Source organism: Lutra lutra, chromosome 14 (assembly GCF_902655055.1).
Source record: "Lutra lutra chromosome 14, mLutLut1.2, whole genome shotgun sequence".
Taxonomy (NCBI): domain Eukaryota; kingdom Metazoa; phylum Chordata; class Mammalia; order Carnivora; family Mustelidae; genus Lutra; species Lutra lutra.
In genome coordinates, this window is record NC_062291.1 from 1414135 (window position 1) to 1429355 (window position 15221).

Genomic DNA, 15221 nt, shown 5'->3' on the forward strand with positions numbered 1-15221 from the left:
TAAACCTACACTAATGGAGTAATATAGCTTCCAGAAAGGTCATTAGGAATATATTTTGAATCACTGTTAATAATAAATCAGTGCTTGAGACCTCACCCGTCCAAGGAACATATTCAGGCTCCTGTTCTGGTGGCTCTTCTCTTCTATATAAGGAGCTTCTATTTTGTCGATAATGACTAGCAGCTAGTAGCATGTCCTGGGGAAAGAAAACGTGTTCGCAGGCGCAGAAAGCGATGAACCCCAGGATTTTTAAAGGTCATGTGAAACATCAAAGTCTATTAATACCAAAAATTACTCAGCACAGGTCTGCAGAATTACTTTTTGGTTCTTATTCTACATTTGAAATTTGAATTCAATTTTGGAAAACTATAGTAACCAAAGTAGGAAAACCATTGCTATAAAGACCATTAGCTAAGACTAAATGGCACATTTTCATCAGTAATATAAACAACAACGTTCTGAGTGATTAAATAGTTAGTGTAATATTTATACATTTGCAATGATATATCCATCCTTCTCCAAATAAAAGGTTTGTTTTACCAAACAGGACTCAGGAACATAGAAATTAATACACAAGGCAAACATTCAAAATGTTTGGCTGATTAATACAATGACTGGTATTTTTCTAAATTTTTGGAATTAAATGCTAAACACTTATAAATTACTGGCAATACAGAGTAGGAATACGGAAGCCACTTTCTCTTCTATCCACACTCTGGTCTTTGATTTGCTGAAATCTTCACGGTAGTTTTATACCTTAAGAATACTGTTCACATTGATGACCACCTCAGCCCATTCAACGGATTCCAATGATGTATCCTTTAAGACCTGCTCCTCATGCTCGAGCAAGCACTCACAGACAGTGTCTACCTGGGACACCTGGGGAAGTACAGAGAAGGCAAAACAAAAATTATGGCGATGCATAGTAATCACAACTGCCCAGAATCTACTCAAGGGGCTTTTCTCATGGAATATCCTCAGTTCATTAGCCAGAATAAAACAGCGGATGGTAAAAATAAATTTAAAAGGAAGTAGAAAGAGAAAATAATGTTCAAGGGATCCTTGAGCAAAAAGGTTTGAACCGCATGAGTCCACTTACACGTGGATGTTTTTCGATACAGTAAATTTCTCCTTTATGATTTTTTAAAACACTCTGTGTGGGGGGTTAGCACCCTTAAGCCTCCACATTGTTCAAGAGTCAAATGTATGTAACTTCTTTTCTAATTTTTTGTCATTATTAACACATGAAGATAATGAAGCCAAAATGTTCTTTAAGCACTGAAACACCTATTTCCAGTTTCAGCCCACAGTGAAACTCCTCCCCTTTATTTTATTTATTTATAAAAGATTTTATTTATTTATTTGTCAGAGAGATCACAAGTAGGTAGAGAGGCAGGCAGAGAGAGGGGGGGAAAGCAGGTTCCCTGCTGAGCAGAGAGCCTGCTACAGGGCTCGATCCTAGTACCCTAAGATCATGACCTGAGCCGAAGGCAGACACATAACCCACTGAGCCATCCAGGCACCCCAAACTTACCCCCTTTATTAAGTGAGTATTTACTTAATACATTAAGAGTTTGTATAGCATTGAGCATGCACAGAAATAACAGAAGTGAGGTTTGCTGCCCTTAAGCTTACACACTAGCTGAAGGAACAAAACATGCAAAATGTGACCCCCCCCAAATCGTCTTTTATTTTTTATTTTATTTTTTTTAAAGATTTTATTTATTTATTTGTCAGAGAGAGAGAGGGAGAGAGAGCAAGCACAGGCAGACAGAATGGCAGGCAGAGGCAGAGGGAGAAGCAGGTTCCCTGACGAGCAAGGAGCCTGATGTGGGACTCGATCCCAGGACGCTGGGATCAGGACCTGAGCCGAAGGCAGCTGCTTAACCAACTGAGCCACCCAGGCGTCCCCCCAAATCATCTTTTAAACCCTGTTCTTCCTTTTCTATTTCAGGTGTTAGTCAAAGGCATCCTAACAGCCCCAGCAAGAGACTTTTGGCTCATTTAATTTGTAAGATTAAATGCCAGAAGTTCTTAATACTGTTAATGTGAAAATGGTAAGAAAGCATGTATGACATAAAAAAGCAGAAGATAAAAAAGCAGGGATGCCTGATGGCTCAGTTGGTTAAGTGTCTGCCCACGGCTCAGGTCATGATCCCAGGGTCCTGGGATCAAGCCCCAATTTGGGCTCCTTGCTCAGTAGGAAATCTGCTTCTCCTTCTGCCTCTGCTGCTCCTCCTGATTTTGTTCTCTCTGACAAATAAATAAATAAAATCTTAAAAAGTATATATAAAAGCAAATAAAATGTCAAAACAATTACTAAACACCTTCACCACGAGTGCATACTCAGTGCATACTCAGTGATTTCAAACACTATTCATACGGGGACCCAACAGTCTGTCCCTTAAGCAGTTAACTCTATGGAACCCTAGGATTCAAAACTACACCCCAAAGGAAACAAGACCAGTAAACATCATGAGGAATGAAAATAAATGGTGACATCGGGGCGCCTGGGTGGCTCAGTGGGTTAAAGCCTCTGCCTTCGGCTCAGGTCATGATCCCAGAGTCCTGGGATCGAGCCCCACAGTGGGCTCTCTGCTCAGCGGGGAGCCTGCTTCCCCCTCTCTCTCTGCCTGCCTCTCTGCCTGCTTGTGACCTCTGTCTGTCAAATAAATAAGTAAAAATCTTTAAATAAAAAAATTTTTTTTAATGGCGACATAGAGTCTTAAGCATTACCATTTTCCATATGGAGCGTTCTTTTGAAGAACCAATCACATTTTTGGTTTTGTTCTATCATATTCCTAAGGTACTACTCATGAATTATAGATCCAACTGATAATTTCCAGATTCTTCCTCCCCCCCTCCACCCCCGTTAACTGGAAAATGCAGGTACAATGAATTAACTAGTATGCTTTCCATTTTGATCCAAAAACAGAAAATGGAACCAGGCTCTTACTCAATTCTTCCAAAGAATTTGTTAATAACTTCTTAAAAAATTTGCTTTGCCATGTAAAATTACGTATGAACAAAGACCAAAAAAGAACACAAAAGTTACAACAGTTTGTGAAAAAATGAAAGGAATCTATATACCTTAAGGATCCTACCTTTTTCCCTTGTGAAAGGGATCTATATACCTTAAGGATCCTCCTACCTTTTTCCCTTCAAACCCCAATAGCCTCTCAAACGTGAGGCCTTGAGAGACTTACAACCCCTCATTTCCAAATCCCTTTCCTTAAATATACGGAAACCTACTAACTCTTCTTACAGTACTCCAATCCTTCCAGCCAACAAGCTAGATAGCTCTTCTAGACTTGTTCAGGATCTCAGAATGATCAACGACGCAGTCATCGCTATCCACCCCACTGTCCCAGTCCATACACCCTCTTCCCCACCATTCCACCTCCACCATGTACTTTACTTAGACTTTAGGATGCATTCTTCACTATTCCCAACTCCCCAGAATCCCAAGACATTTTCACCTTTACCTGGACTGACCCTGACACCTCACACACCCAACAATTAACTTGGACGGTCCTCCTGCAGGGTTTTCGGGATAGTCCCCACCTCTTTGAACAGCTCTGACATCAGATAACCTCTCCCTCCCAAATAGTACTCTTATCCAACTCGTAGGTGACCTTCTCTGTAGCCCTTCTTTGCCCACTTCTATTTCTGACACCATCACTCTCCTCCCCTTCCTACACAACAAAGAGTTAGGGCCAAGTGCAGACACCTGTGAGTTTAGTCCGTAAGCTTGACTGGGGGTAGGGGAGTGCGGGCTCTGCATACATTCCTTTCAGACTGTTTAGATCATGAAATTTGAGGTGAACTGTTTTTCTTTCATTCAGATTTTGGGGATATTTCCTACATTTGAAAAATAAAAAAATAAAACAAAAAAGTGCTTTGCCCTATATCCTTAGGAAAATACTAACCCAAATATACAAGAACAAGGCATTCTTAGAACTAAATACATTTATGGAATCAACAGAAAACCTGAACCTATTTCAGCATCTTAAATAATTTTTAGGTTACAGTACATGAAAAATAGTTGACCCTTAAATAAGATTTAAACTGCATGGGTCCACTGATGCACAAATTTTTTTCCATACCTACAGTATATAAATTCAATACTGTGAATTTATTTTCTCTTCCTTATGTAAATTTTAACATTCCCTTTATTATAAGAATGAGTATATAATACTGTATATAACATATAAAATGTGTGTTAATTTGACTATTGATAAAGCTTCTGGTCAACAGTAAGCTATTAGTAGTTAAATTTTTGAAGTTACACACAGATTTTCCACTGTGCAAGGGGGTTTGCATGTTGTTCAAGGGTCAACTGTATTAAGAAGAAAAAAAGACTTCTGGCATATCCTGCTAGATTATAGCTAGAATGTAACAGAGAAGAAATAAAAATGAGACTCACCAAATAGAATTTAAATAGAATTAAAGTTCCTCACAGCTAAAAAAACAATTTCAAATTGCAGAGCTGCGAGAAGAGCTCAAACCATTAATGTCACCATCTTTATAGGGAGAGAGTAAAGTCTCCCCTCCCCCTTCATGAGGTTGTAAAGTCGCACAAGAATAAGAGCTGTATACTATTATCACAACAGTCAGCTGCACCAGCTGGCCAAAGTCTTAATCTCTTCTCCCTGGGAAGTTCGCAGCAGGGTTTTCTTTTCCTTTGAAAATAAATCTGAGTTTAAAAGCAAGGTAGATAGTAGGATCCTAGCAGGTAGCTGAGCTGAGTTTAGTGAAGGGACAGCTTATGGTGGTGCTGGCAAGGGTCAGAGGATCTACAGGAAGGTGCTGCATCCAGGGCTAGCAACAGGCAGCCCCTATTAAGCCCAGGCATGAAGGGGCCCTGGGCGGAAGGAGTTACAGGACACGTGGAGAGCAGCCAGTGAGAAGCCACAGTCTCTGACAGAAGGCACAGCCAACTGCAGTGGAAGCAGGGAAGGAATGAAGCTGGGGGAATAACAGAACAAATATTAACAGATAAGCACTCCCAACCTGATGGTGCCTCACTGTTATCAAAGACAACAGGAAGGCACAGAAACCCACTGACAAGTTGCCCTCTGGGGCAGCATCAAGAGTGGATTTGGAGAGGCAAAAGGAAAACATCCAGCAGACAGTAGAAAACAGTCAATTTTGCAAGCTCTAATTTATAGGGAATGTAATAAGTAAATATGGAGTCCTATTTAAAATTTCAAAAAGATTTTTTTGTCCTCAATCTTCTCCCTGTTTGAGGCATGATCAGCAAATGGCAGAGATCTAAGAAGCCACATTAAAAGCAAAAAACTCCTCTTACTTCTCTAAAAAAGACGTCTGCGGGAGTCAGGTTGGATGGGATTTCACAGTCTCTCTTGTTTAAAGCAATCATTATTGCTGTGTTCACCAGGTCAGAGAGCCTTGAGTGGTAGTTCTTGAGAACAATGGCGGCTGATAACTTCTCGGCATGCTCGCAGAGCATCAGTCGAGTTGCCATGGGCATCCCTCTTACTGCAAAAGTGTGAAGACGTCCAAATAAGCCAACCTGGCGAAAAACAAACACATGTTCTTAGAAAGCATCTATAGTAACACACAATATAATGCAGGCTTATCTCCACCAGCAGCACAGTGGGTACAGAGCCACTTGACCTTAGCTGTCCCCAATAAAGTACCTCAGCTATCTTCTCCTTTCCACTGTTTTAAACACACACACACACACACACACACACACTCTCTCTCTCTCTCTCTCTCTCTTTTCAGCCAGAGGCAGGAGCAACCATAAAAAAGTACAGATGTTCCTTTTCTTTTCTTTTTTTTTTTAAGATTTTATTTATTTATTTGACAGACAGAGATCACAGGTAGGCAGAGAGGCAGGCAGAGAGAGGAAGGGAAGCAGACTCCTCACTGAGCAGAGAGCCTGATGTGGGGCTCGATCCCAGGACCCTGGGATCATGACCTGAGCCGAAGGCAGAGGCTTTAACCCGCTGAGCCACCCAGGCGCCCCTAGATGTTCCTTTTCTGAGATTAAGGTCACTCCACTACTCTTATTTCTCTTTTATTCTGGTTATCAAAAGCATAAAATTGCTCTTTTCTACCTAACTCCTCAAGGTTCTAGATCTCTGTGAACTAGAAACTCAGCAGTCTCCATCTTTAGTGACTAATTTCCATGGAAACTAAAAGCCATGGGAAAGGTGGGGGCATCTCTAATCCTTTGCACTACTACCTCCGATCTGCCCGATGCCCATTTCTGATGTGTGACTACTAGGTTCTGGAAGTTCTTCTAAGCTTTCTCATCTGATAAAGCGTTAACATCCCAACTAGGAAGAAGCCAAGAGACATATCTAAACACTGAATACTCTTCCAAATTTTATTACTGAGTGACTTGATTTTTGTATGCTGAGGTTTATTTTTAAAAAAATACAAAAAAACAAAAATAAACAATGCCCCAAATCCCCAGAGAAGTCCTAGTGAAATGGGCAAAAACCACAAATGGTTAGGAAACTTTTTTTTTCCTGAATTAGATTTATTTTATTACAATGAGCTTAAAGAAACAATGAGAAATCTACCTTTTGCTAAAAGGGCTAAAACGGTTTTCTGCGAATCCCCCATGAGATTAGTGACAGTCCTCTCCCTCTTCTTTTTTTAAAGTATAAAGAGAGCCCTACAGTGTGTAAATGGCAAGCCACAGGAGCCACTCTTTCTGTATAAGAGACATCAGAATCATTGAGGAACATCAGCAGTCAAGACAGGAGGAACAAGCGGTAATTGTAGTGAAAAGCCAAAACAACTCGTGTCTTGGAAGTCTGGTTTATGCATGTCAAGAACAAACATTGCAAACAAACATCAAGCAGCTGAACACAAAAGACAAAAGTTGACATTGTGGGTCTTTTTCCTTTTTCTCTGTGCAAAAAAGCTCTTTCATTTTTCCTAAATGAGAGAAGACTGTTCTTTTCAAGATTTTATTTATCTCACAGAGAGCACAAGCAGAGGGAGAGGGAGAAGCAGGCTCGCCTGCCGAGCAGGGAAACCAAAGTGGGGCTTGATTCCAGGAACCTGGGACCATGACCTGAACGCAGGGGGCCACTTAACCAACTAAGCCTGTCCTGAGAAGACTGTTTCTACACTGTGACCTGACACGAAAATGCTGCGTGCCCAGGGTGCCGTGCCCAGCAGCACCTCTCACTGACTACTATTGTGAGCAGAGAATCTGGACAGTAAGAGGATGAACATGACCTCTCTTGGCTGGAGAACCATTTCTTGTCACTTTGCTGCTGAATTCACTAGTTAAACTGCTCAAAGAAAAGCTGCACCCTAACTTTGGAGCATCTACAGCAATTACATATAAAGACTATCAACTAAAAGGACAGCACACGTGAACCCTTCATTCACGGAATACAACCAAACAGAGAGTGGGTCTGATAAACTGGGGCCAGAATGAAGGATAATACGGTAGGTCAGACCTCAACGCTCTCGGGAACATCCTCTGCCACCCCTAGTGAAGAGCAAAGCCAGGAAAGGGGCTGTGAAGCTCTGACCCATGAAAGAGAACAGTACAAAACGTTTCACAAAGGCATCTCTTCCCAACACACTCCCTTTGGGGCTCAACCAACAGTGCAGGGCTTGCGAGGCATAATGTGGACACCAGAGCCCTCAGTTGAACTTGGTCGGCCACCCTGGATCCCCTGTGGTGCAAAGAGAACTGGAACCCTGTCAGACTCCCGGCACTATTTCATTCACACTGGTCCCTTTAAAGTCTTCTTTCCTCAAGCCAGACCCCTAAAGGACCCTGTATGCAGTGAGCGTCTAGACTCATGACCCATATGTCAGGCTGTAGTTAGAGCAGGAGGACTTAAACCTGATGAATTCTACTCTGTAAAACAGCAACCGTCCGTGAGTTGGGGGTATCAACGAGGTTTCTATGAACGGGAAGACTGAAGCGGGATGTGCAAGGCAGTATTTGAACGCCTAGGCCTAGCAGCCTGCAGGAGTCACTCAGGCACTAAGCTCCCAGCCTGCCCGGACTAATGCTGGCATTGGGGTGCAGGGGGGCGCCTGCTCAGTGTTTAAACAGAGTCCTCACACAGAGCGGCCGGACCTCCGTGACACTCCTAAAGCCCAATGTGCCTGCTACCTCTGCAAAAGACAGGCACGATTCTTGTCCGCGCGAGTGCGAGATCTGCTTTAACTCCTTCACTAGTAAAGCAACACCCTAGAAAAGGAGAAACTTGGGAAATCGTGGGAGAAACCACATGGCCTTTCCCAGTGCTAGCTGTCTGTGTTGGGGTATGAGTTACAAACTTTCACGACTCTGAAAGCTACAATACAGGTTACCTAGCTAGGGCAGTCTGCAAAGAGTCCTGTTTTCCCCTCACAGAACACAAGAAAAAGGGAGAACTGACCCACACTGCAGTAGGTCACCATTCTGGAAATCTCTCCACCACACTGTCCATGGCAAAAGCGGAGAGCTAGGCTTGCACATGGTTAGAAAATTTAATAGTATGGAGAGGTAAGAGTCCCCAGCCCATTCCCTACTGGAGCTACAATTAAATTTCCCTATCTTTATCTGCTTTTGTGGCACTCATATGCTAGGAGGCATTTTTCTTTTTTTTAAAACACGAAGGAGTCACACTATATTGTCTGTACCTTATTTTTTTCCACATTAACTCATTTTTTTTTTTTACATTATTTTTAATGACCATGGAATAGGTCACTGAATCAACCTGTCTTAATTTATTTGACCTGTTTACCTGGTTATTTTAAAGTAAGAGTTGCATAGTCAAAAAAAAAAAAGAGTTGCATAGTCATTTCGGATTTGAATTCTCTTCCTGGTTCCCTCACAAATACTGTAAATGCAGGTTTTACCTGAGGGAATTCTGCCTGCCTGCTTTTACTCACCTCAGCACGGCAGCACTGCCAGTGAAGTGATGTCTACGTATTAGCGTCACTCAAGCCACATAACAAACAGGAGCACAGTAACTTCCTGCTTCTAAGCTTCTCCAAACTACGTGTGAAGACATATGCTTCCCTCAGTGCCTGAAAACTGAAGGCAGAGGTACTGTCCTAAGGCCTTGATATTAATTCTCATTCTCTTTAGCATGAGATAGGGCCTTCTTGGCACAGAATCTGGCTTGAGGAGGAGAACCTCATATTCAGAAGTATTTCCTCAGGAACACCTGGGTGGCTCAGTCAGCTAAGTGTCTGCCTTCAGCTCAGGTCATGATCCCAAGGTCCTGGGATCGAGTCCCGCATCGGGCTCCTTGCTCAGCGAGGAGCCTGCCTCTCCTTTTGCCTGCCACTCCCCCTCCTTATGCTCTTTCTCTCTCTAACAAATAAATAAATAAAATCTTAAAAAAAAAAAAAGTATTTCCTTAGACACAAGTATCTGGTTATACAATCGTTTACGTTAATAATAATTAACAATTAATAATATGCTCTGAAATATTAAAGGTAATTCAAACATAAAGGCATAGCAATAATGGGGTTTTTAGATCCAGCTAGGTATTACCTGGCAGTGGACACTGCCTCTAAGAGTTGAATGACTCCAGCAGGGTTTCTGAAGCCCAGGGAGGTTGTGCCAAGAGATACAGCAACTGCTCCTACCCATGGCTCTCTCACCCTCTGATAAATTAGTGTCTCCTCGGTGTCACATAGTAAGGCATGAACTCCTTCCATCCCAGTATATACGACACAACCCTCCTGCCACAAGACTTTGGGCCTCCTCCCATCAAGAGGTAGAATCCATTTCTCAATCCTTTTCATCTGGACTGGCTGGTGACTTGCTTTGACCAATGTCACTTTGGTGGAAGTGACATTTTGTGACAACTAGGGTAAGACCTGAGGAAGACTACAGCTTCTAAATTCATCCCCATGGAGGGCTGTCCTGAGACCACAGAAAGCCAGTTCAGCCTAAAGGAGAATTACAGACTAAGTAGAAGAGAAGAACCATGTGGCCCAGCTGACAGACTGACATCCAATGTCAGGCGAGAGATGCTTGGGGACCTTCCAGCTCAGCCCACCCTAAATGCAGTTCAAGGAGTGGACCACCTGAAATCCACAGAAAAACTGCCCAGGTACCTGAAAGAAATGTTTTAATCCACATTTTGGGACGGTTTGTTAGGTATTAATAGTTAACTGATACATCTGTCTAAATAAACAATTACATCAGAACAAATCTGCCCCCCCCATTAGTCTGTAGTCTATCTAAACCACTTTAAAAAGAAAGGAGAGAGACTTGAATGATTGGAGTGCCCTTGCCAAGACAATAAAAGTAGACAGGAGCCAAACCATACATTACAAACATTCTGGAATCATCTAGAACTGACCTGTTCAATAAGGTAGCCACTATCCACCAAAGTGATGATTTAAATTTAACTAAAATAAATTAAAAACAAATATAGTTCCTCAGTTGTACCACCCATATTTTAAGTGCTCAGCAGCTGCCTGTGACTACTGAGTAACACAGATATAGAACATTCTCACCACCACAGAAAGTTCTATTAGACAGCATCGTAATCCCTTTAACATGAAGGCATTACCAATTTCAGAAAAAATAAGCAAAAGTGGGATTAAATGTACTCATCTGGATATATAACATGCTTGGGAGCCACTACTGATCAACAAGGGCTAATTAATCGGCTTCACATAGAACAAGCAGGATTTGCTCCAACAGCCTTCAGTATCACTTGCTAAGTGATACTGTGTAACAATTCTGTCTAGCTGCAAAAACATATTCTAATTTTAGGCCCAATATAAATGGGGATACTCCATAAAAAAACAAAACAAAAAACCACCACAAACTTTAAATAAGGAATTGATTCTAATGGCACTTCAAACTTATAACCCCAAACTCAAAAGCTGCCATTGCCTTCCTTACTATTCTTCATGATCTTTTCAATAATACAAAGCAATTCATGAAAACCTAAGCTGACATAAAACCACACAGGTATCATAGAATCTTAAAGTGGAAACATTTCTGTGGAAATACACTGTTTTTCTTCTTTTCAGCCTGTTTTCCATGCAGCTTTTATACTCGAATAGCTCCCCATCCCCCAACAGCCCTGGACTTATTTACTTCCAAGTCAGCAAAGAAACTGGAAAACACTAGTCCTGTCCAACCCCACAAAACACCTCAGAATGCGAAAGGAGCTCCCACTGTCCTGGAGAGAGCGACCAAAGACCAGTAAAGCCGGGTGTCCCGGCCGTTCTTGCTCACAGCAACCAGGACGCTTACTTGGTGAATAAAGTCCATAAGGAAGGAATGGGCCTTCATCTTGTCTTCCAGCTGGTGAAGAATAATCAGTGATGTATTGCTAAACCCAGGTGCTTCTGTTGAAACGTAAGAACAAAATTTAAACACATAATGTACTGGCTTTACAATAATTACTGCTATTAAATTAAAAACTTAAAAATATCTATACACCAAAGGAAACGACCAACCTTTTCATGGCACTATTTGTGACTACTTGTAACATTACCCAAGATTTTTAAAAATTCAGACGAAAATTTCGGTAGTTTGACACAATTCATTCTATATTTATTCAAAACACAAGCCCTGTTATTATTAATCATTTATATCATTCTAAGCTTCCCAGCTCAAAATGAAGTCAAAGAAAAAAGGTAAGCACTGATGTTTCCTTCCTAACCCTCTAACGAGGCTTAGCAAACTTGCTAAGTAGCAAATCAGAGGGAGAAACAGACACTGGAGACAGTTTGCTGGTACCTGGGAAAGCGAGTGCCCGTGATTCTGCGGCGGAAGTGTAAGAAGGACAGTCACCCAGGGCAGAAAGGAAAGCACAGAGCAGAGACATGATATGCTCACTTCTATATGCTGAGATTAGCTCATTGCCGCTCGCTGGGAAATTTATAATTTTTATTAGGCAAATACAATGATTATGCCAAAATTATCATTTAATTTGGGAGCTAATAAATAGGTACCAAATATTCATCCATGCCACCAATTTCCCTTTAGAAATTAAATGGTAAGAAAGCTAAGTAGGGCTAATTAATCTGCTTCACATATAACAAGCAGGATTTGCTCTAACAGTCCTTCAGTTTTTATCACGTAGATATGTTCTGAGCCTTTTTCAAAATCTACTATAAGGTAAGTTATAACCGTTTAAAAAAAGTAAACTAATAATTGCTTCAAAAACTAAAAAAAAAAAAAAAAATCTTCAAGAAATGCTTTAATGGGGCGCCTGGGTGGCTCAGTGGGTTAAAGCCTCTGCCTTCGGCTCAGGTCATGATCCCAGGGTCCTGGGATCGAGCCCCGCATCGGGCTCTCGGCTCAGCGGGGAACCTGCTTCCCTTCCTCTCTCTCTGCCTGCCTCTCTGCCTACTTGTGATCTGTCTGTCAAATAAATAAATAAAATCTTTAAAAAAAAAAAAAAAGAAATGCTTTAATAAAAGAACCATAATATGCTCAAAACATATCACTGCATAATATGAAAAGTAGAAGTTCTTACCCTCAGGCACAGACTCAGCCCACCGTGGGTCAGATGCTGGGTAGTCATCCACCAGATCCACACTGATTTGGGTAACAGCTCTGTCTAGTTCACAATCAGAATCCAAATCAGAACGGGAGGAAAAGAGCTCATCAACCATCATTTGAGCATGACCTAGATCTTTTCTGAAATAAAATCAGAAAATAGAAGTATTAAAGGAGGCAAACCATTTTAAAAATTCACCATGAAAAAGTTAACTATGGGGGTGCCTGGGTGGCTCAGTTGGTGAAGCGTCTGCCTTCGGTTCATGATCTTGGGGTCCTGGGACTGAGCCCCGAGACCGGCTCTCTGCTCAACGTGGAGTCTGCTTCTCTCTTCCCCTCTGCCCCTCCTCCCACTGGTGCTCATTCACGCACTCTCACACTCACTCCCCCCACCTCAAACAAAGAAATAAAATCTTTCAAAAAAGAGTAAGGTAACAGTGAAAGTCCCCTATTTTAGTCCAAAGTTACCTTTTATAAAAAAGATTTATTTATTTGAGAGAGAGAGAGAGAAAGAGCATGCCAAGGGAAGGGAAGAGGGAGAGAATCTTAAGCAGACTCCCCACTGAGCTCAGAGCCCTACATGGAGTTCAATCTCACCACCAGTGAGATCGTAACCTGAGCGAGTCAGACACTCAATGGACCAAGCCACCCAGGTGCCCCAAAGTTAGCTACTTTCAGTAACATTTATTTAAAAGGGAGACAATCATTATGCATTTATTAATGCAATAATCATAGGTTGAGTACTTACAACATGCTAGGCACTGGAGCCAAAATGACAAGACGTTAAAAAACTCTCTAAGACTTCACCAAGGACACAGTGTCACAAGCCAGAGAGTTAAACAAGTAGTTACATGTATACTGTGACATGAAAAGAACAGAGCACTTGCTACAGAGCACACAGAAGGGAAACCAAAACCATCCCAGGGGCAGGGAAAACTCCCTTGAGGAAAAGGTGGATAAGCAGAGGCCTACAGCTACAGAAGGGGAGCAGCGAGGCTGAGGGGATTCTGGGGAGGGGTACACGGTGGCAGAGAGAGCACACATCACACCTGTGAGTAAGTACGTCCATATCTTAGCAAAGAACTGAAGCCATAGGGAAGAGGAGATCACCCAGGGAAGAAGCCTTCCAGGGCAGACTCTCAGAAACACCACCAATCAAAAGACAGAGTACATAAAACCTCACACACTACGTCATGGAGTTCTAGGCACTAGAAGGCACTTCTTAGGCACTAAGAAGAAAGTATCATGATCTGTTCTATTTTCCCAAAGGATCATCTTAGGATATGGACAGGATGGACAGGGGGCAGAAATACTCAGATAGGAAGTTCCTGCACAGGCTCCTGGGTGGCTCAGTCATTGGGCATCTGCCTTCAGCTCAGGTCATGATCCCAGGGTCCTGGGATCGAGCCCCGCATCAGGTTCCCTGCTCGGTGGGAAGCCTGCTTCTCCCTCTCCCACTCCCTCTGCTTGTGTTCCCTCTCTCGCTGTGTCTCTCTCTGTCAAATAAATACATAAAATCTGGACCGAAAAAAAAAGTTATTGCAGAAACCCAGACAAGAGAGGGGTGTCTCCACTAGCAGTAGCTGCAGAGGAGAATGGAGACAAGTAGTCAGGTTTGAGAAAAAAAGAGATTTGAGGTAAATATTGGCAACTGTTTGGATCTGATATATTTTTGCTCTGAAGCTGAATGTATTATGGTAGACATTTTTACCAGTGGCAGAAACAGGGGGTAAAAGAGAAAGAATAAGCTTTGGAGAAGACAAGCAAGGCTGTGGGCACATTGAACTGAGATGCTTGTGGAATAACAGCTACTCTGGAACATTCTTCATTTGTATATAATGGCCTAGAGTATGGTAAATCTGTGTTTCTTTGGCAAATGAAGTAACTAAGAAAAAAAAAGAGTAGAGAGAGAAAAATTATGATAGACAACGGCAAAGGCAGACAACTTTTCAGGCAGTTTAGTTATAAACAGGAACAAACAAAAGGGGTAGTAGATCAGAGGGGGACACAAAGTCAAAGACTGGTCTTTTTCTTTTCTTTTTTAAGATTTATTTATTTGCGAGAGAGAGAGAGAGAGAGAGAGGGAGAGAGAGAGATTGCAGTGGGGGGAGGGTCAGAAGGAGAGGGAGAAACCCAAGCAGATTCGGCACAGAACATGGAGCTCAACGGGGGTTCCATATCAGAACCCTGAGGTCGTGACCTGAGCCAAAACTCAGAGTCAGATGCTTAACCAAATGTGCCACCCAGGAGCCCGCCCCTGGTTTTTTTTAAAATGGTATATTAAATATGGGGCGCCTGGGTGGCTCAGTGGGTTAAGCCGCTGCCTTCGGCTCGGGTCATGATCTCAGGGTCCTGGGATCGAGCCCCGCATCGGGCTCTCTGCTCAGCAGGGAGCCTGCTTCCTCCTCTCTCTCTGCCTGCCTCTCTGCCTGCTTGTGATCTCTCTCTGTCAAATGAATAAATAAAATCTTTAAAAAAAAAAAGGTATATTAAATATGATTAATGGCTGGTGAGAAGAAGCCAGCACAAGAGAGGTCAAAGATATAGAAGAGTAATAACAAAACATAGTCTCAAGAGAAGCAAGAGACTGTGGCATTCAAAACAAGGACAAAGAGGGGTGTCTGGATGTCTCAGTCCATTAAACATCCAACTTGATTTCTGCTCAGGTCGTGATCTTGGGGTTGTGGGATTGAGCCCCATGTCAGGCTCTGCACTCAGCGGGGAATCTGAGATTTTCTCTCTTTCT

General features: G+C 42.3%; 1 protein-coding gene across 1 annotated transcript in view; it reads right to left on the reverse strand.

Annotated features, from left to right (window-relative positions):
• NUP133 (nucleoporin 133) overlaps window positions 1-15221 on the reverse strand; it is a 53399-nt gene that overhangs the window by 15323 nt on the left and 22855 nt on the right. Inside the window, exons 13-17 of the mRNA XM_047701487.1 lie at window positions 12453-12616; window positions 11222-11316; window positions 5312-5536; window positions 757-879; window positions 97-196 (exon numbers count right to left, since the gene is read on the reverse strand). Of these exons, the coding sequence (XP_047557443.1) occupies window positions 97-196; window positions 757-879; window positions 5312-5536; window positions 11222-11316; window positions 12453-12616 (707 nt within the window). The remainder of the gene's footprint in view (window positions 1-96; window positions 197-756; window positions 880-5311; window positions 5537-11221; window positions 11317-12452; window positions 12617-15221) is intronic.